The following is a 19,640-nucleotide window of genomic DNA, read 5'->3' as shown; positions in this document are numbered from 1 at the left end:
GCTGTTGCTGGGCACCAATTGTGCTACCCTGCATGGACACTACCTCTTTTATGAGATATTTAAAAAATATGTGCATTTCTGTACCATTCAGGAATTGCATGAAGCGAACCATAGATATTCAAACAAGGGGACAGATCTCTACCTTCGAATTATAGGCCCATTTTCTTATTAGATCCTTCGGGGAAGCTTTTTGCAGCAATGTTGCTCAAAAACCTAACTAACTGGATGAAATTGACCCTGCAAGGAGATCCCAGACAAACAGGATTTGTTAAGGGAGTGGGCACTAATGTCAACCTACTAATCCTTAACATCGAGGCCATAAGGCCAAAGACCAATCTTCACGTGATTTTCATAGACCTAAAACAGGCCTTTGACTGACAATCGAGACATCCTATGGGATAAACTCAAGCAATTGGCCTGCCCGGAAGACACATTAGCAGCCATCAGAGCACTTTATTCTAATACATCTGTGAGAGTGCGCTTATCTGCAAAGGGAATGGTAACAGCGAAAATTGAGTCAACGAGAGGCCTGAAGCAGGGCTGTCCTCTCGCAGCAACACTATTTACCCTTTACATATCAGATATCGCATCATCACAAGAAGAAGTGCATGCTTTTCCACCCATCTTGAACGGCACCCCTGTACCATTGCTGATCTATTCGGACAATCTGGTCTTGAGCACAAAACCCAGATCGGTCTACAGAGACGCCTGGATAGCTTTTGTGGAAACGAACAACTTGACGATCAATACTGATAAGTTACAGGCTATGACATTTTCAGCTATGCAGGGCTGCAAACAGAAAGCTATTGTTGGGTTGTCAAGGTCTGATGCTACATAACGAATATGGAAAATATTCAATAAGACCATTACAAACCTTCTACAGGCAAAATGTAATTCCCATTCTTAGTTATGGAGCAGAAGCGATCTTAAACTTATCGTATCACATCTGAGATAGGTTGGAAAGCATCTTTTTGCGAAAAGCGTTGGCCTTACCTAGCTCGTTTCCGATACATAGAATTCGATTTGAAATAGGCCTACAATCCATTCACTCTCACGTCCTATGGAAATCTCTGGACTTATATCGTAAAACCATATCTGATGACGTCATTCCTGCCATTGAAATCCTGAAAACACACTTACCTACTGCAAACAATGTCATCCTGAATAAATGGAAGACCATTTGTGCAGAATGGATCCACACATGGGAGACCTCACTGTCCACTCTGAAATATAATCCTTTGGCAATAAAGAAGAAAATTCAAAATGAGGACTGCATAGCGACACAGAATGGGAAATCACTCTACCAAATGTCCATCAACTGTTTGTGTGAGGGTCGTGGCTACGAGAGCCATGTGAGCAGTTGAGCTCTGAGAGAGCTTCCGAGATCTGGCGTCTGATCCTGTAGAAATGTGCATAAATACAAGCACCGAAGCCTTGAAACTTTGTATACCCGCTGATGAATAGCACGCACAGACATCCTGAAAATCTCGAGCACGAGCGTTGGACGAGGACCGTCCTGTGGGCTTCGCTGTGTTTGCGTCCTGAGGGGCCGACACCCCCAAAATGGCGGTCGTGAGGAGCTAACAAAGGCTCCGACGGACGGCAACGAAAAGGCTGTGGCACTGCGGCGGGTGAGGACGGTGGCGTGCAGCGACGCGCCTTAGCCCTGGGATGCTCGCTGGAGCAGAGGTTTGTGCGCCTTAAGCGAACCCCATTCCATGGCATCTGGGAGGACGGAAGCTGAGGGACGCAGCCGCCTCTGGCTTTGGAGTGATCGGGGAACCAGCCGTATCGGACGCGAGAGGTCCGCTGGAGGACTAGCCCGACAGTTGCATCCCTGGGAGCCTGCCCCCGGAGATATCAACAGTTTTGGGATGCCTGCGGTCCCCTACGGCCCTGAGCGACAGAGCGCGTTGCGGGTGGGGAGGCTGAGACGGCCTTGGCCCCCCCTCGCGAATTGGAGCCGCAGAGAGCTCCAAGATGGAGAGTGCCTGCGGCGTTGCAGCCCAGCTGTTCCCGCAACGCGGGCTCTGCATGGTCCGGATGGCTGCATCCAGCGCATATGCGTAGCACATGGCCCCAGACTTGACATTGTGCTTTGTGCTGCGCTTGGATGTATGGCCATAGGCGAGGCGCTGCGCTCAATGGATGGCATGGAAAGCATTGTAGAAGCAGCATGGGGCCCCACCTGATCCAGGAGCTCAGATACCCTCTGCACAAGTGAGTGGAAGGAGATGCCTCCCCCCCAGTGTACGCCGGCAAATTACCAGGTGGAGGGTCACTGTCCGCTCTAAGGGCAATACTGGAGCTTGGGGGCATTTGCAACGTGGCTTGCTTGTAAGGCAGATCTGGTGTGAAGCCTCACAAAACACTGCAGTTGGGTGGTGAGGACGAAACTTGCGGAGGTGCCTGTGGGATACACATAGTGGCAGTATACACACCCGGGGTGCCACATAAGTACCGGGAAGGGCGCCTGTGGACCTGAATCGACTGGGGCTGGAGCTCGAGATCCGAGTGGAAGGAATAAACCCACATGATTACGTGGGAGGACACAGCCCACTCCAGGAGTAGAATAGGCAGTCTGAGGACACCCCTGATATGGCCTGGCTGGGCCCTGACACTTCAGGTGATCTAGCTTGCTCGGGCCGGGGGCCACGTGCGGTGGGGTCAGCCCATACGTTCCCGACGCATCACGATGTCCAGCAAACCTATAAGACCAAAGGGCAAGCAACCCACACTCGATGAATACGCTAAAACACCACCAGGCATTGAAGGGGCCAGGAGGAAAGCCAAGACCCCCGATGGGGGCTCAGATACTATGGGCAAACAGGAGATACCAGCGGCAATTACAGATCTGAAAGTGGCTTGGGAAACTAAACTGGGACTGGCCATGAACGAACGGAAAGCGGCACTTGAGCTCAAACTTGGGGCAGTACAGGAGGAGGTAAATCTTCTCCGGCAAGATGTAAGGTCACTAGCTGAACGCACAGGTGACCTAGAAAAAGAGGTGGCCCGAACACGGCGGACTGTGCAGCCCATAAATTGGAACTTCAGGCCCTAGTGCAACGCGTGGGCAACCTGGAGAATAGGGCGGAGGAGGCGGAAGGACGCGCCCAGAGAAACAATATTTGTATCGTTGGATTGCCGGAAGGTGCTGTGGGAACCAACCCCACGGAATTCATCGAGTCAATGCTGTTGCAGGAGATATCTGGGGGAGCGCTGTCCCAGGGGTCCACTGTGGAGAGGGCGCATACGGCCCTGATGAGAAGGCCACCGCCGGGAAACCCCCCTAGGCCGGTGATAGCTAAGATCCTGAATTACCGTGACCGCGAAAAAATCCTTGAACACTTTCGGAAAGGTGGTACAATACAAAGGGGGTCGGCAAACATAACGGCATACCCGGATTATATGTTGCAGGTGCTGCGCCGTTGCATGAACTTTGGGTCTGTGAAAAGAAGATTGCGGGAAGCGGGCCACAAGTACATGTTGATCTACCCAGCAAAATTGAAGGTGTTCCACAAGAGCAGAACCTTGTTTTTTGAAACCCCGGAGGATGCCATGGGATAGTTGGATGTGCAGAGTTGCCCTCAAGAACCGGGTATCCAGATAGAAGAAGGCGAAGATAAGTAACATGTGTCTGGGGAACCCAGGGTGCCGCATCCTATGACAATGGGACTTGAATATAGCACAGGATATATATAACCTGTGGGGGAGTTCTTCTAGGGCTATAGATAGATGCATGATCCGTTGGCACTACAAACTTTGGTATTAGTATGAGAGATTTACGGAGCCAGCCCTCACATCCCCACTGTGAGAAGTTTAGTTAGGTCACAGGTAGTCTGGTGACACCCTGCTGGGTTCCTGGCCTAGGCATTCCAAGGCAGGCCCAAACGCAGGGGGGACTGAGATCCAGGGATGGAGCTGGGCACTTGTTGGGGTTGGGGCTAGGTGGGGAGGGCAGAAGGGGGAGGGGGGAGGGAAGGGGTTGTGTGCAGTGGTTTGTAGCTGGAGAAAGGGGGGAAGGGGAGTTTGTTGGGAGTGGGAGGGGAGCGAGCCAAACTTTGTGTCATCAGGGGCGGAAAGGGAAACTGGGAGAGGAGGCGGGACATCAGATAAATGGCGTCGGGTAGCCTCAGAGTGGTGACCTGGAATGTGAGGGGCCTCAATAGTTATCTTAAGCGCAATAAAGTAATGATGTACCTAAGAAGGATGAAGATTGATATAGCACTATTACAGGAAACCTACCTCACTAGGGAGAAACTGGAGGTGGTCAAGAAGAAATGGAGGGGGAGCATCATGGGAGCTACATATTCAGCTTACGCTAGGGGAGTCATCATATGGGTGGCACCGCACGTACCGTTTCAGCTGACTTGGTCGACGGTGGACCCGGAAGGTAGAATGGTTGTAGCGCAGGGGATGCTGGAAAACCGGGAAGTGAGCATTAAAAATGTATACGCCCCTAATCAAGATACAGCAGTTTACTTTAGGACTCTCTATGGCAAAATCAGCCCCCTGGTGGGTGACACGATTCTATGGGGAGGGGACTTCAATTGCACTTTGAACCCCAAGATGGACAGATCCGACGGAATGCTAGACAAACCCACCCCGGCTGCTAAGGCGTTACAGGCCCTGCTGACAGACTTTAAGCTTGAAGATGTCTGGAGGTGGCTGCACCCAGCAGACAGGCAGTACTCGCACTATGCAGCACCACATGGCTTGCACTCGAGGCTGGACTATGTGTTCGCCGCTGCTGAGATAGTGGGAGAAATGGTGGGTGCGGAATAGAAGGCTAGGGTGCTCTCGGACCATTATCCCTTGGTCCTGGAGTGGCGATACCAACCCCCTAGGGCGCGGATTCTGACGTGGAAGCTTAGAGCTGAGGCCCTGCAGGATTCGGGATTCCGGGAGGGCCTGAGGGAGGCGATCACTTTGTACTTTGACATTAACACCGGCAGCGTACAATCTGTGGGAATAGTATGGGAGGCATTCAAGGTGGTAGTGCGGGGTGTAGCTATATCAAAATCCAGAGGGCTCCAAGGAGGTATAGCATAGAAGTTACAAGAAGCGGAAAGGGAACTGGAGGCCATGATGCGTAAGGGCGGTGCCTCTCGGGAAGATGGGGAGAAGATGAGATTGCTGCAACAAACCAGTAGTGAGCTCTGGGATATAGTATGCAAGTTGAACTATAAGAAAGGCAGCATGCGGGAGGAGATAAGCCGGGCAGGTTACTGGCCTGGTTATATAAAAACGAGACACCACAACCTGTGATTAGAGAAAATAGAGGTGAGGCCAGATCTGGGATACTCAATAGGGAATAAAAGATGAGTTCCGCAGATACTATAAATGCCTTTATGAGGAAGTGGGGGAAAATAGAGATCAAGAGATCCAGGAAACACTGGAAGACATAGGCTTGCCCTCTCTAGACGACTTGGAACGGGCAGACGTGGACGCCCCAATCACCTCAGATGAACTAGAGACAGTAATACAGCACCTGCCCATGTGCAAAGCTCCGGGGTCGGACGGGCTCCCCAGTGAATTCTATAAAACGTATAGACAAGAGTTGCTCCCGCTGCTACTGGCCATGCTTAATGAGGCTTATGAACGTGGGGGGCTGCCAGAATCCCTATGGGAAGAGGTGATCATCCCACTCCTGAAGCCAGGCAAGCCAGGCACAGACTGTGGGTTATATAGGCCCCTATCAATGCTCAATCAGGACAGTAAAATCCTTACAGCTGTGCTGGCTAACAGGCTTAAGCGAGTCATCGGCAAACTGATATACCCTGACCAAACAGTCTATGTTCCTGGCAGAAATATAACTGACAATCAATGGAGATTACATCACATTATTGACCAAACAGAGAAAGACCCCGGCGAGCTGGCAATTGTCTCGCTGGATGAGGTCAAGGCCTTCGATTCGGTGAGGTGGCCTTGGTTGCTGGCGACCTTGAAAGAATATGGGATGGGGCTGGGGTATCTGAGATGGGTCGAGATGTTGTACAGTTCCCCAATTGCAAGGGTTAAAACGGGCGCTATAATTTCAGATAAATGGCAACTTAGCAGGGGTACTAGACAGGATGCCCCTGGTCGCCCATGCTATATATCCTAGCGTTAGAGTCACTAGCAGTGTGCCTTAGACAACAATACAGGGAGATAGGGATCCGCACTGCAGGAGGTACACACCTTTTGTATATGCGCTTCCCGGAGGAGAACCTTCAATATGTTTTGGAGGTGATGGAACGTTACGCTACCCTCTCGGGCATAGCAGTGAATCCTAGGAAGTCCAGTGTGTTCCCCCTGGGGAGGTATAAATGCACTCCACTGAGAAACCTGCCCGTTTTGCCAATACCATGGCGAACCGAGACGTTTCGATACCTAGGTCTCAATATATACCACACGACGGGGACAGAACACAAATACAATACGGAGAAGGCAGTTGAAGGTATTAAAAATAGCATGGGATTTTGGTCTAGATTGCCCCTGGCCATGATGGGGAGAGCGGCTTTACTTAAAATGGTAGTGCTGCCCAGATTGCTACACTTTTTTGTAAACATCCCGTATGTGATCCCCAAACGCTTTTTTTGTCAAACTCCATAGCTTGTGCAGGGGTTTCATTTGGCACAACTCCAGAAACAGGGTGGCCCTCTGGAAATTACAAAACTCGTATGATAGGGGGGGCATAAACCTGCCGAACTTCGAGTTATATTACATGGCAGGACAGCTGCAATATGTGGCGAGGTAGTTGTCTGAAGAGGAAACGGCTGAAGCTGGGCTGTTGTGAAGGGATCCAGCTCCCTACTTCCTCAGAGAGACAGTGTGGTTGCCAAAATCAAAGGTATCAGGAATGGCGAAATTGTTGGTGCTTGGCTGGGAGGTGTGGCCTAAGGCATGGCAGAATGTGGGAGACCCAGCCCTTTTTTCTCTGCAGGTGCCGTTGGTGGTGTTGTGTGGGGAAGACTCCCAACTGATAAAAGGGGTCCACAGATACTGGTAACCGGTGGGTCTGGCTACCCTTGGCGATATATGGCAAGAGGGGGTGGTATTGGACTTTCAGAGATTAATGGAGGATACCGGGGTACATAAGGGCCAAAACATTACTAGAATCATTAAACTAGTGAGAGAAAGATGGCCTGAGGCAGTGCTTGCGGAATAACCTGATGCCACCATAGAGACGATGTATGATGTCTCGGAGGGTGGGCACGAAATATCTCGTATATATGAGTTATTGAGTACCAGGGCGGGGAGGGAATTGCTCCGACTGAGGCGAGACTGGGAGGAGGAGGTGGGCGAACCCATGACAGATGGACAATGGGATAGAGCCCAAAGGTGTCATAAGAAGGTGTCCCGAAACGCAAGACTTCAGCAGATCCAATTATATGTCAATCATAGAGCATATTTGACCCCCGGTAAAATAGCCAGGTTTGGCGGCCCGGTGATACAGAAATGCCCCAGTTGCGGGGAGGTAGAGGTTGGGTTGCTGCATATGTTTTTGGCTTGCCCGGAGGTGGGTAGGTTCTGGACAGAACTGAAAACACGATTGGCAGACAGAGGGGTTACACTGGATGTGGGGTCGGTTGGGCATGTATGCTTGGGGGTTTCACCAGACCACGTAACCTGAGGCACATTAGTAAAATGAAGGACCTGGCCTACATCTTGGCCAAACGGAGAATTGCAATGTGCTGGAAAGTGGCCCATCGGCCCACAATTGAGATGTGGTGGGCAGACCTTTTAAAGTGGGCAGAAGCAGAAACGGCTGCCTAGTATGAAGCAGTCACCAGGGATGGGGGAGGAAGAGGTGAGTCCCATAATAGAATGGAGACAATTGGTGGCCGCAATGGTGGGTCCCTCCCAGGCCGACCACAGCAATGATGACACGGAATAGATGCTGATAGTAGACACGCCTGAAGATGTACAGGTGGATGACATGGATACAGTGGCTCAAGTTAGTGGGGTGGGAGGGGGGAGGACCACAGAGTGCATTCTGCAATGTAATGTTGAAGCTTAATTATGAACGTCCTAATGGTTTGTAACGTTTGGAGTGTTGTTAATAAAATAATAAAAAAATTTTTTGAAAAAAAAAACTGTTCGTGTGAAGCCCGAAAGTTAAATCAACTCCCTCCATATCTTCAACTTTTGCTATGTCCAAGCTTATGTGATCTTTTTCTGCACTTTAGGCTTCATTGACTACCCACCCGTGAAGTCTTGGGCCAAATGAGACAACTAGGAGATCTACCAAACACCTGCCGCTTTTGTCACAACAACCAACAGGTAGAAACATTACACCATATTGTGATTAAATGTGAAGCCTTGGCAGAAATAAGACGCAAATACACCGAGCACCTATCTCAAATTACTATTACGCTCACCCCAGAGGAGCGTTGGAACTCCATATTTATTGCTAGGCGAAGAAAAAAACAGTGATTTTTGCAGTCCTACAATTTTGGATTGAACTTTCGAAGTCCAAGTGCTTCTAGGGAGCTTGCAAACTATTGGGATATCACTTGCTCTGCTGTGTGACCTAACTACGAACTTTGTGAATAAAAATGTACTATCTTTTCTTTTTCTTTTCTCTTCTCTTTGATGAGCGATGATCTTATAATGAAAACATTTGTAATAAACTGAACTCATTTAATAAAAATATAAATTAAAATAAAGCGGACCATAATTGACTCATCTCCTTGGTCAGGAAGACTTCTCTGGCCGATCCCAGTCGAGCAAAATGCGTGTTGTGGCAGAGTCTGGGTTGTAAATCTTGCATGATTGTGTTGCTGAGGAGCTGGTTGCCAATAAGTCGAGTCCATATACACCTCTCTTCTTGGGGCCGTCCACAATACACTTGGTTTATCATTCTGTGACTGTGATACATGTGCCACAGTAGCAGGCACATGATGGGCCAGTGTGTGTGCCAGCAGCAGAGTCTCCTTTTCCTTCTGGTTCTCTTCCTCTGGTGCTTTCTCAAGGGAGGCAGAGGCATACCTCTTAAGCGTTTTCCCCTTTTTTCAAATCCTTACATGGAGGCCTCTGTCTCCTCCTGATAGTTGCAGGCAGTGCTTTAAGTGGGCCCGGGCCAGGCCTGGCAGTCTCCAAAAAGTGCGGCTGAGCCCATGCCCTGCTGGGGCCCACTGGTCCCACCACATCATGGCGGGACACATTATCCCGCCGCAGCCGTGACGGGAAATGCGCCCCCCATTAGGTCGGGCAAACTGACAGAAGTGCCAGCCAGCCAGAGCAACTGTGGCTGGCTGGCACTTCTGTCAGTCACTGTACATTCCTCTGGTGACCTCTCGCACGAGGGCTCACCAGAGGAAATTACTGTCCTTTTGTTTCCCGCCCCCTGCCTAGGTCACTGAGGCGTTTTTGACCCTCGACAAACCTGGGAACTCTGTGCTAATTTCTGTGTTTATAAAAGATGGCTTAAAGCCATCTTTTATAAACAAGGCCCCCTCCCGAATTCTTACCCTACTTAAAGCCCTGGCTGCAGGTATCCACCTGAGTCTGTAGCCTCTTTATACTCTTTATGAGATAGTACAAGACGTTGAGACTGTCATTTAGGACTGATGTCCTTGGGACGTCACGGGATGCCATATGAGTCTCTGTGCATCCAGGGGTCCACCCCTCTCCCAGACCGCTGGGCCGGTGGCGCCCCAGTCTAGGGTGTTGGTACAGTCCGTTGTAGAACCTCAGACCTGGGTCCTGTGCACCCCGCTGATGACAGAGGGTCTATTTGATCCCTCCGGTTTGGTGGATATCCCATAGAGTGGTGCCCTTAGAAACAAAGTTTCACTTACCATTTGTTTCCGATGTTGAGCTGTCTCTGGAAATACTGTCTCCCCACAAGTATGTGCAGCGGTTACGGAGTGCAAGATGCGAAAAGGAGAGGCATGGGTCGCAAGAACACCACACTTGCCCTTCTCCTAAACAAAATAAGCAAAAAACGTACAAGTCAGTAGAGGAAAAACTCTGAGGACACCCACTGCACTGGCAAAACCCATTGAGCATGTGCCACGGAGGTAAAAAGAAGTGTTTCCACACACCCAGCTCAGCTGCTCGCTCCACACTCTGTCCGACGTGGAGAAAGGGACTGACGGTTGGCCAGGACACACTGAGGCAGTATCGTGCAGGACGTGGCAGGGTGCGCCCATGCAGAAAAATCTAAAGACTGCTTTGCAACATGATCTCGTCCCATCCCCATTCTGAGGGACGTCCCATGAGTCTAGAGGACAGGGGACAGGACTTAAGAGTACTGGGAGTGCCACCCCCCATTGATAATAATTCTTAAATACTTTTTCAAACATTTTTCATTTATTTCTGCTCATGACTTGTTGGCACAACCGACTGGCAAAGGAACCATTAGATATTACATATAGACAGAGAAACATTAACCTGAATTCATGAGTAAGTCATTTATTACAGATAAATGTGTCCTGGTTGACTCTGACTTGAAGGACTGAGTCTCACAGCGAGAATGTGGTGGGCTCCAACACAGCTTGGTTGCCTCCTTCGGGCACAATTGTCTTGCTCATGATTAATGGGGAGGGCGGTGGAGGAGGTGGTCTAGGGGTAGAAGATTCTCCTTTTTCACCTTCCTCCGGGGCCTTCTCCTTGATGTTGGCGACACTGTCGCTCACCTCTGCTAAAGCACCTGGGTACTCTCCCTTTTGGGGCTCTTTGCTCGGGCTATCATTGTCTTCATTCCAAGTTTCTGTCATTTGTGCATGTGACTTTGTTTCTTCCCTTCGGTTGGCATCTTCAAGTGAAAAATAAAACAAAATGACAGGTGTTCATGTGAAATCATACAATTGACAATAAACAATCCGTATATAGATAACTTGTACAAAGAGTCAGGTCATTTTCCAAACACTTTAAACATTGCACCAGTCATCTGAAAAGATTTGTAAATTTTAATTTACAATTGGCTTAAAAATACAAGCTAAAACCTCTTCTACCATACGATGTGACAGAAGAATAGGCCCTTTGAGTTTACAATATTGTAGGGTAGAATTACATTTTTTTATTTCTTTTCCCCTCCTTTTCTGCAGGATTGCTTGGTTTTTGGCTCCCTTTTTTCTCTCTCTAGCAGGCTTTATCTAAAGCCTGACTGAGAGGGTGACCCTATGTGTGTTCTTCTTTAGGATTCTGTATGACTCCTAAAGCAGGAGGACCCTAATGGTACTACTTAGTTTCCCAGCGACATTACCCTCTCCCTTCTAGTCATGTGTCTAGGTGGGTGGTTGCTTTTTTGCCTACGTAAAATGGTTCCACTGGGTGGACAAAATTTTACCTGGCTGGGTTCTTTCCAACCTTCTCCTCCAATCATCAAGATGCAGGTTGTAGTTGTTTGCCTCAAAGACCAGAGTGTAGCAAAACAAAAAGGTGATGGCTGGAAGGTTTATAATTAATCTCAGCTTCTTGCACAGCTCTGGACAACCTTCCAAAACCATAGTTCCTAAGCCTGTCAAGCCATTACAGTAAGGGGAAAGACCATATGCAAACCAGGTCTAGCCCGAACTGCCAGGTCACAACCCAATGGGGTGGTAGGAGCCACAGAGTGTGGGATTGCATCCCTTCTTATGGAAAACAACTATATTGGCCTGTAGGAGAGATGTGGGGAGCTGGTGCATTTTTAGGGCCTCCCAAAACATATGTCCCATCTGTGGAGCAAGTTCCTCTAACATTAGTTTAAAATATCTATGGGAAGACGGTCTGGTCCAGCGGCTTTACCCGAGGTCAGACCCTGTATGGCTCTTATGACCTCCTCATACTCCAATGGAGCATTCAAGAGATCGAGATCAGCGGGACTAAGTTTAGGGAGAGGAATGTTGTTGAGGAATGCTGTGATTTGGTCTCTGTCTCTGTGTGGCGGGGCAGCATAAAAGTCTCAATAGTACTCCGCGAATCTCTCATTAATGGGCCGATCCCACATGAGCAGCCCGCCATTGGCTCCCTTAATAGAGCTAAGGAACAAGTTACTTACCTGTAACTGTTGTTCTCCAGCATGGGTCTGGCATCAATTCACATGCTCATGAATATTCCCCGTCGTCAGGCTGGGAATCCGCGGTAAAGAAAATATAAGATACAGTTTCGTTTCTGAACTGCATTTCTACTAATAATCACTGGTCTCTCAGTCATACTGCCGCCAGCCAATGACTGCAGTCTACCTAAGCCCCTCCTCTGGCAGACATCTTCAAATTTGATAGCACGTAAGGTGGCAGTAGGACCAAGAGAAGAGCCGCAGAGGGGTAAGCAGGAGGGTTTGCATGTGAATCCATGCCAGACCCATGCTGGAGAATAACACTTACAGGCAAGTTACTTGTTCCTTCTCCAGCATGGGGTCTGACATGGATTCACATGCTCATGAATAAAGAATACATAGCAGTACACACATGCACAACCACGGGAGGTGACAAGGCTCAACATTAAGCATTTCAACATCTCAACATTAAGCATCCCTTACCTCCTCACCAGGCTCTCCTTCAAGCAAACAGGTTGCGCAGCACTGCTTGGCTGAATCTGGACTCCTCCCTGGAATCCTGGTCGACGCAGTAGAATTTCGTTAAGGTATGCGTTGACCTCCACGTAGCAGCCCTGCAGATGTCCAGCAGGGGCACACCGACAGGAACGCCGTAGTTGCAGCGATCGCTCTGGTCGAATGGGCTCTCGGACTGCCAGGCAACGGTCGGTTTGCCAACTGGTGACAATGGGTGATACAGCCGGAGAGCCACCTGAAAAGGGAAGCTTTGGAGAGGGCCTTCCCTTGGTTCAGAGGGCCAAAGTTCACAAACAGCTATGATACCTTCCGAAAACCCTTTGTGCGGTCCACATAGAACTTCAGTGCTCTGGCCACATCCAGCAAGTGCAAAGTCCTCTCAGCCGGCGACGTAGGCGACAGGAAGAAAACAGGTAACCCCAAGGGCTCGTTGAGATGGAAGTCTGATGGCACCTTGGACATGAAGGAGGGGTTCATCGTCAGCACGACGCACATTTAGTGGAATGTTAAGTACGGGGGCTTAAAGGAGAGGGCCCGGATCTCTCCCACTCATCGTGCGGAGGTGATGGCCACAAGAAACACAGTCTTCCACAATAGGAATTTCAGAGGCGCTGAATCCAGAGGCTTGAACGGAGGACCCATGATCCTAGTCAGCACCACATTGAGCTCCCACGCTGGGGCCGGAGCCTTCACCAGCGGGAATGAGCAGAAAAGTCCTTTCATGAACTCTTTAACTAGACGATGCGACCACAGCGAGAGATAGCCGCCAGATGAATTTTCATAGAAGTGTGTGCCAGCCCCACCTTGGCCAGCGACAGCAAGTACGGCAGCACTTGAGGAGCCATAATCCGTAGAGGGTTTATCTTCTGTGCACGGCACCAGACGGTGAACCTCTTCCATTTATGTCCGTAGCACTTAAGAGTCGAAGAAGCCCTGGCCTTGGCAAGTACCTCCTTGCAGTCCACCGGGATCTCGTATCCTCCAAACTCTAGTGCTGCAGGAGCCAGGCCTGCAGTTTCAGCGACCCCGGGTCGTGGTGTGGAATCGCGCCTCCTTCCCTGGCGAGAAGATCTGCGTCCGCCGGAAGCTTGACTGGAGGGGACGCTGACATGTCCAGAAGGTCCTGGTACCATATCTGCCTCGGCCACGCCATGCCGGTGTGACGAGGATCATCCTGCACTGGGACCGTCTGAGTTGACTGATGAGTCGCAGAAACAACGGCAACCAGGGGAACGCATAGAGGAACAGGCCCTCCCAGGCGAAGGAGAATGCACCCCCCCATGCTCCCCGGCTGGGGAAACCTGCTGGCGAACCTCCGGCACCTGGTGTTTGTCGCTGTCGCAAACAGATCGATCTGGGGATTGCCCCATCGTTGGAACAGTAGGTCCACCTGATCCTGCCGAAGCTCCCACTCGTGGCAAGAGCGCAGCTCCCTGAGTGAGTCAGCGACAGTGTTCTTCACTCCTGCCAGATGGAAGGGTACCAGGAACATCCCTTGGGCGACAGCCCAGTGCCACAGATCCTGCGCTTCCTTGGAGAGAGCTGGGGATCAGGTGCCCCCCTGCTTCCAAATGTAGAACATTGTGGTGGTGTTGTCGGTGAATACCTACACAACCTTGCCCTTGAGGGATGGAAGGAAAGACCTGAGGGCCCAAGACACGGGCCGGAGCTCCAGGATGTTGATGTGCAATGACTTCTCCTCCGGAGCCAAAGGCCTCTTGTGTGGAGATTTCCGGTGTGTGCGCCCCATCCCTCCAGGGAGGCGTTCGCTGTCGCCGTCTCCTGATGTACTGGGGTCTGAAAGACTGTGCCTGCCGCCAGATGCGCACGGGCGCTCCACCACGAATCGCTCGACGGAATGTCTCGTTGAGGGCGATTTTGTCCTCGGAGCTTCCCAACACTTTTATCCAACGGGCATCGAGGAACTCCTGCATCGGCCGCATCCGCAACCTGCACAGCCGAACAAGGTAGATGCATGACGACATTATGCCGAGCAGGGACTTGATGGACCTCACCCTGGCAACTTCCATGGTCAGCAGCCGTTGTACCTTGGCCAGGATGGCTTTTATCCTGTCCTCTGACGGTGAAGCCAGGTGCGCCACCGTGTTGAGCCTGGCTCCCAGGAACCGAGCGTCCTGCGATGGCATCCAAGCAGGACTTCGCATAGTTTATTGAGAACCCCAGTTCCGTGAGCAGGCGGACGGTCCTCACTGTGTGTTCGACGGCGAGTTCCCTTGATGAGCCAATCGTCCAGATAGATAGGGGTAGACATGGACCCCCTGCAGGCGCAGCCGTACCGCCACCGGTGTCAGGCACTTGGTGAAGACCCTTGGAGCCGACTTCAAACCCGAAGGGAAGGGCCTTGAATTGATAGTGCTGTCCTTGGACCACGAAGCGCAGAGACTTTCGATGCCCCTTGTGTATGGGGATGAGGAAGTAAGCATCCTCCAATTCCAGCGACGACAAGAAGTCTCCTTCCTCCACCTGTCCCAGCACGTGCTGAAGGGTGACCATCCGGAACTTCTGGGACTTGATGTATCCGTTGAGGCGGCGGAGATCTAGAAAGGGTCACCAACCGACAGTCTTCTTTCAGACGAGGAAATACTGCGAGTATACTCCAGAGTTCCAAAGCCTCCACGGGACAAGTTCTATTGCACCCTTTTTCAGCATCGCTTGTACCTCTAGAAGCAGTTGTGGAATGTGGTTTTCTTTCTTGGCCACAGGTGGAAAACAGGGACATTTCCTTTAGAACTCCAGGGTGTGTCCGTGGGCCAGGACATCCAGCACCCAACAGTCGGTGGAGATGGACTTCCACACGCCGAGGAAGTTCGCCAGCCGGCCTCCTACTGGGTTGCTTGTGTGGGGGCCCGATGTCACGGCCCGCTCAGTCCTGCTTCGCCGATGCCATACAAATTTGGGTCCCTTGGCAACAATGACAATTTCCTCCGGCCTTGCTGGGGCCTCTGTAGGCCTCCTGGGATGATGAACGTGCCGCTTGATGGTACAAGGAAAAGCTGCCACCGAACCCTTTGGAGGCACCCTGGGACTTGCCTGCGGAGGCCCGAAAGGATGGCCGTCGTTGATGGAGTGTGCCAAAGGCACGGCCCGTCTCAGTGTTTGCCTTGATGGCCTGCAGTGACTCGTCCACCGTCTTGTCGAACAAGTTGTCACCGTTGAAGGGCATGTCCAATACCCTTGTCTGGACATCCTGACGGAAGTTGGTGGCCTTGAGTCAACCACGCCAGCAAAGGCAACCGCTGTTGCCCATCTGGCAGAACCCGGTGTCAGCGATGTCCATGGCCACCGTGATGGCATGGTCCAAAGCCATCTCGCCTTCTTGTAGGATTTCAAGGGCCTCTGCCCTCTTGTCGTCTGGGAGGAAGTCCAGGAGAGGGGCTATTTTAAACCACAACTCCCTGTTGTAGCGGGCCATGAAGGTGAGAGCGTTGGCCGCTTTAATGGTCATTGCCGCCGATGAGATGCCCCCTCGTCCCATGCCGTCTAGCCTGCTTCCCTCGCCGTCCGGTGGGGAAGTGGAAGTCGATGCCGTCGACCCTGCAGATTTCTTCCCGGCTGCCGCCAAGACCACCAAGTCCAGGGACGGCTGCGCTGAGGCACTTTGGTGCAGAGTCTGGAAACCGGTATTTCTTCTCATACCAGTCTCTCTTCGCCGGGGTCGAGGATGGGTTATTCACGATGGACAGCCCTTCATCCCAATGTCGTCCAACAGCGGGATCGAGAGCATGGTCTTCCTCTTGGCCTCTCGTCGCTGATAAAGGAAACCCTCCTTCTTCTTTTCCTCAGGGTTGAGCTGAAACAGCTAAGAGGCCCTAGAGATCATGGCGTGGAAGGATCCGATCTTATCGGGGGGAAAACCCTGGGTATAGTGGCGACGGGAGATCTAGTCTGTGGTTGTCACTGTCGTCCGTACCCGTCGTCGCCGTATCCGACTCTGTCTCGTCCCTCGGTGGAGGGGATGGATGGGAGAGATGGTACGGTGGAGGAGGATGGACCTGTCTCCTCTTAGTTAGTGGATCCTCTTATGGTCCAGGTGCCGGGTCGCCCATCGACGTGGGCAGCCTTGTCCGTATCACCTTGCACAGGATGTGCAGAGCTTCTAGGACGTCCTCCTATCTGTCCATCGGTGATGGAGGCGGTTGCAAACGGGAGTGTCGGAAGTGGTGTGGTGTCCAGTTCCTCCCCACCCTGCCGTTCCTCGTCGGTTCCCTCGTCACTCTCCCCATCTGCCTCGTCAGGGTCCTTCCCGTAGGGACCGGCCTCAACGCCCTTCTTCTCAGGCACTGTCAGGCTTGAAAGCTCCTCCTCGGACGAGATCTCCGAGTCTAGCTGGACCACTGCGCCCCCGCCCTCTTCTAGGCCAGCGGCGACAGTCTCGGGGAGATGACCGGCATCTTGACGGGAATCTTCTCAATGGGCACAAATGACGATTCCCTCCGGGCGGGCAGGGAAACTCTCGTCTTGGTGGATGTCTCCTGGGAACCCGCATCTGCGGCCTTCGCCAGGGACGCCACCACTCCCTCAATAGACACTTTTGCCTGGTGAACCTGGGCCTTCACGACCTTGGGTGCGTCTGAGGCCTTCACAGTGGGGGGAGGGTCAGTGCCTCGCTACCCCTTGGCTTTCTCCGTCGGAGTCGATCGGGCCTTCTCCCAAAGCTTACCCGGTTGCTTTGACTTCCTTTTCTTCGCCGAGCCAGACCGTTGGCTCATGGTTGACCGCGTCGGCGATGCTGCGCCCAGCCTGGCTGCCACGGAGCCCGTGCTAACTGCGCTCCTAGTGCATGCGGACTCGCAGTGGTTTGCCTTCGTTTGGGCGCCCGTCGCCGGAGAGCCCTCAAAGGTCTTAGAAGACCGCTCAGATTTCCTCTTGGGAGAAGTATGTTGCCGGGGCTCACCTGCTGCCGGGTTCTTTGTCTCCAGCCACTCATCGAGCCGCTTGTGACGGTCCTTCATGGTGCGGGCGGACATGTTCTTGCAGAACGCACAGGCCTCCTCCACGTGCGATTCGTCTGAGTGTAGGCAGTAAAGGCACCAGGAGTGCCCATCCTCCAGGAAAACGTTCCGTAGTCCACATCCTGGGCAGATCCTGAACAGAGGCGTCGAGTCTTGTTTATCTTTGGCCATGTTCACGCGGGGTAGGCCTCAAAAATCGTCTGGAATCCTCCAAGAAGTGAATTTCAATGAATATTTGCCCTTGAGGGGCGTAGAAGCTTCCGAAAACGGGTCCCCGTTAATCGGATGATGGATCGGTGGAGCTTGAGGCTCAACTGACCGAAAAAATGAGAAAACTCTGAAAAAACGCAATACACAGTAAAAGCTCGAGCACTATAGCACGAGGGCTCCCAACACTTGAACGTGCGGTAAAAATCTGAAGATGACTGCCAGAGGAGGGGCTTAGGTAAAGGGCAGTCATTGGCTGGGGGCAGTATGACCCAGAGACCAGTGATTGGTTATTAGTAGAAAGACAGTTCAGAAACAAAACTGAAAGTCATTTTTTCTTTACCGAGGATTCCCAGCATGACGACGGGGAATATTTATGAGCATGTGAATCCATGCAGGACACCATGCTGGAGAATGAGCTGGCTATGCTGTTTCCCCTTAAAGGCAAGAGCAAGCATACAAAGTGGCCTATCCTTAGCTACGTAGAGATCCACCACCCATTTGGAGAGGCTTTCTGGGCCCTCGCCATAGTGATGTGTGCGATCTCAGATCAGAGTTCGACTATCCTGGCATATGTCGGATTGTCCCTGTTAGCTTTATGTGTGTGTTCGGCCACGGTTAGCTCTGACGTAAGTTCAGATTTCCCCATAGCTCAGGATTTATTTTTATGGGCGTAATGGGAGATAAATTGCCCCCTAAAGAAAGCCAGAAAGGAGTCCCAGCACTGGAGTGTATTGAATCCTTCCACCAGATTATCCTGCCAACATCTACCCAAGTCTTGTATCAGTGAATCTACCTGATCGGGGTACTGCAATGCCTTTAGGTTCAAACTCCATGTGGGGACCTTAATTGGTGTGTCTGGGAGGGTAAAATGCATAAGGACCGAGGCATGATCAGAGAGCGTCATAAGGAGGATTGAGCAGGATTCTACATGTATAGCATAGTGCCAGGGAGTAGCAACTAATCTAGAGTAGTTCTGATGGTGGTTAGAGTAGTATGTATAGTGCTTAGTGTGTTCATGTAAGTGTCTACACACGTCCACCAATTGCAGGTCTGTCATCAGGGACCGGAGCGTCTGCTCTTTTTTCAGGGCAGGCCCACTCCGTGAGTGTGAGGGATTAAGTCAGTCAACATCAGGCTGCAGCGCTATGTTCAAGTCACCCCTGCATCAATGTCAGGCGACCCATAAGCAATGCACAAGTAGCGAAAACATGCACAACAACCCCAGGTGTGTCAATCGAGGGGCCATATATGTTTATGAAGGTGATACGCTGGCTATGGAGTAGACAATGTAAAAGAACAAATCGCCCCTCCCTTGTCAGCCTCCATAGTAATTATCCTAAGGGGGACCCGTTGATGGACCAGGATTGATACACCTCTCTTCCCGTTCAAGGGGGAGTGAACTGCTGCCCCCACCCATCCCCTACACAGATTTGCCAATTCACTGCGCCTAGGTAGGTCTCCTGTAGGAATATGTCTGCATGCAAATCTTGCAGCATATTTGGCAGGTACCACTGCTTAATAGGGTGCCCTAGTCCCTGTACATTGAGGATGATACGTGTGAGTGTGATAATCTAAAGGTAGTGGTTGCTCAGACATATCTGGGGCCTCAGCGAGAGGCAAACAGTCCCATCATGCTTAGACCCCCCCCCCATAAAGATGTGTGTGGGCTTGCATACTGTGGAGCTTAGGTCTATCTCGGAAAGTGTGTCCCTCCCGTTAACCAACCAACCCCCCCCCGCCCCCCAACCAACCAAACAGTAAAACATTGTAATCTATAAACCTGATTTCAATACAACCTTTAGGAAAAAGTAAAGCCAATGCGAAGTAGTAAGCAGGTGCAACCTCATAGCCACCACCTGCATCCCCGCATATCTGCATTCCCCAATTGGGAATGTCAGTCAGATTGCCTGAGCAGAACCAGAGCACAGATCAAATAGGTGGACCAGTGATATGCCCTGGGTGACGAGCCCAAT

At 51.4% G+C, this 19,640-nt stretch overlaps 1 protein-coding gene across 1 annotated transcript in view; it reads right to left on the bottom strand.

Moving 5' to 3' along the window:
- Positions 1-10,285: 10,285 nt before the first annotated feature.
- The window catches only part of C8H9orf43 (chromosome 8 C9orf43 homolog), a 906,643-nt gene continuing 897,288 nt past the window's right edge, over positions 10,286-19,640 (bottom strand). The window contains exon 13 of the mRNA XM_069612161.1: positions 10,286-10,744. Within this exon, the coding sequence (XP_069468262.1) occupies positions 10,452-10,744 (293 nt within the window). The 3' untranslated portion in view covers positions 10,286-10,451. The remainder of the gene's footprint in view (positions 10,745-19,640) is intronic.

Source organism: Ambystoma mexicanum, chromosome 8 (assembly GCF_040938575.1).
Source record: "Ambystoma mexicanum isolate Mex_15411 chromosome 8, UKY_AmexF1_1, whole genome shotgun sequence".
Taxonomy (NCBI): Eukaryota; Metazoa; Chordata; class Amphibia; order Caudata; family Ambystomatidae; genus Ambystoma; species Ambystoma mexicanum.
The sequence above is the reverse complement of the archived record's forward strand: the minus strand, read 5'-3'. Positions and strand labels throughout refer to the sequence as shown.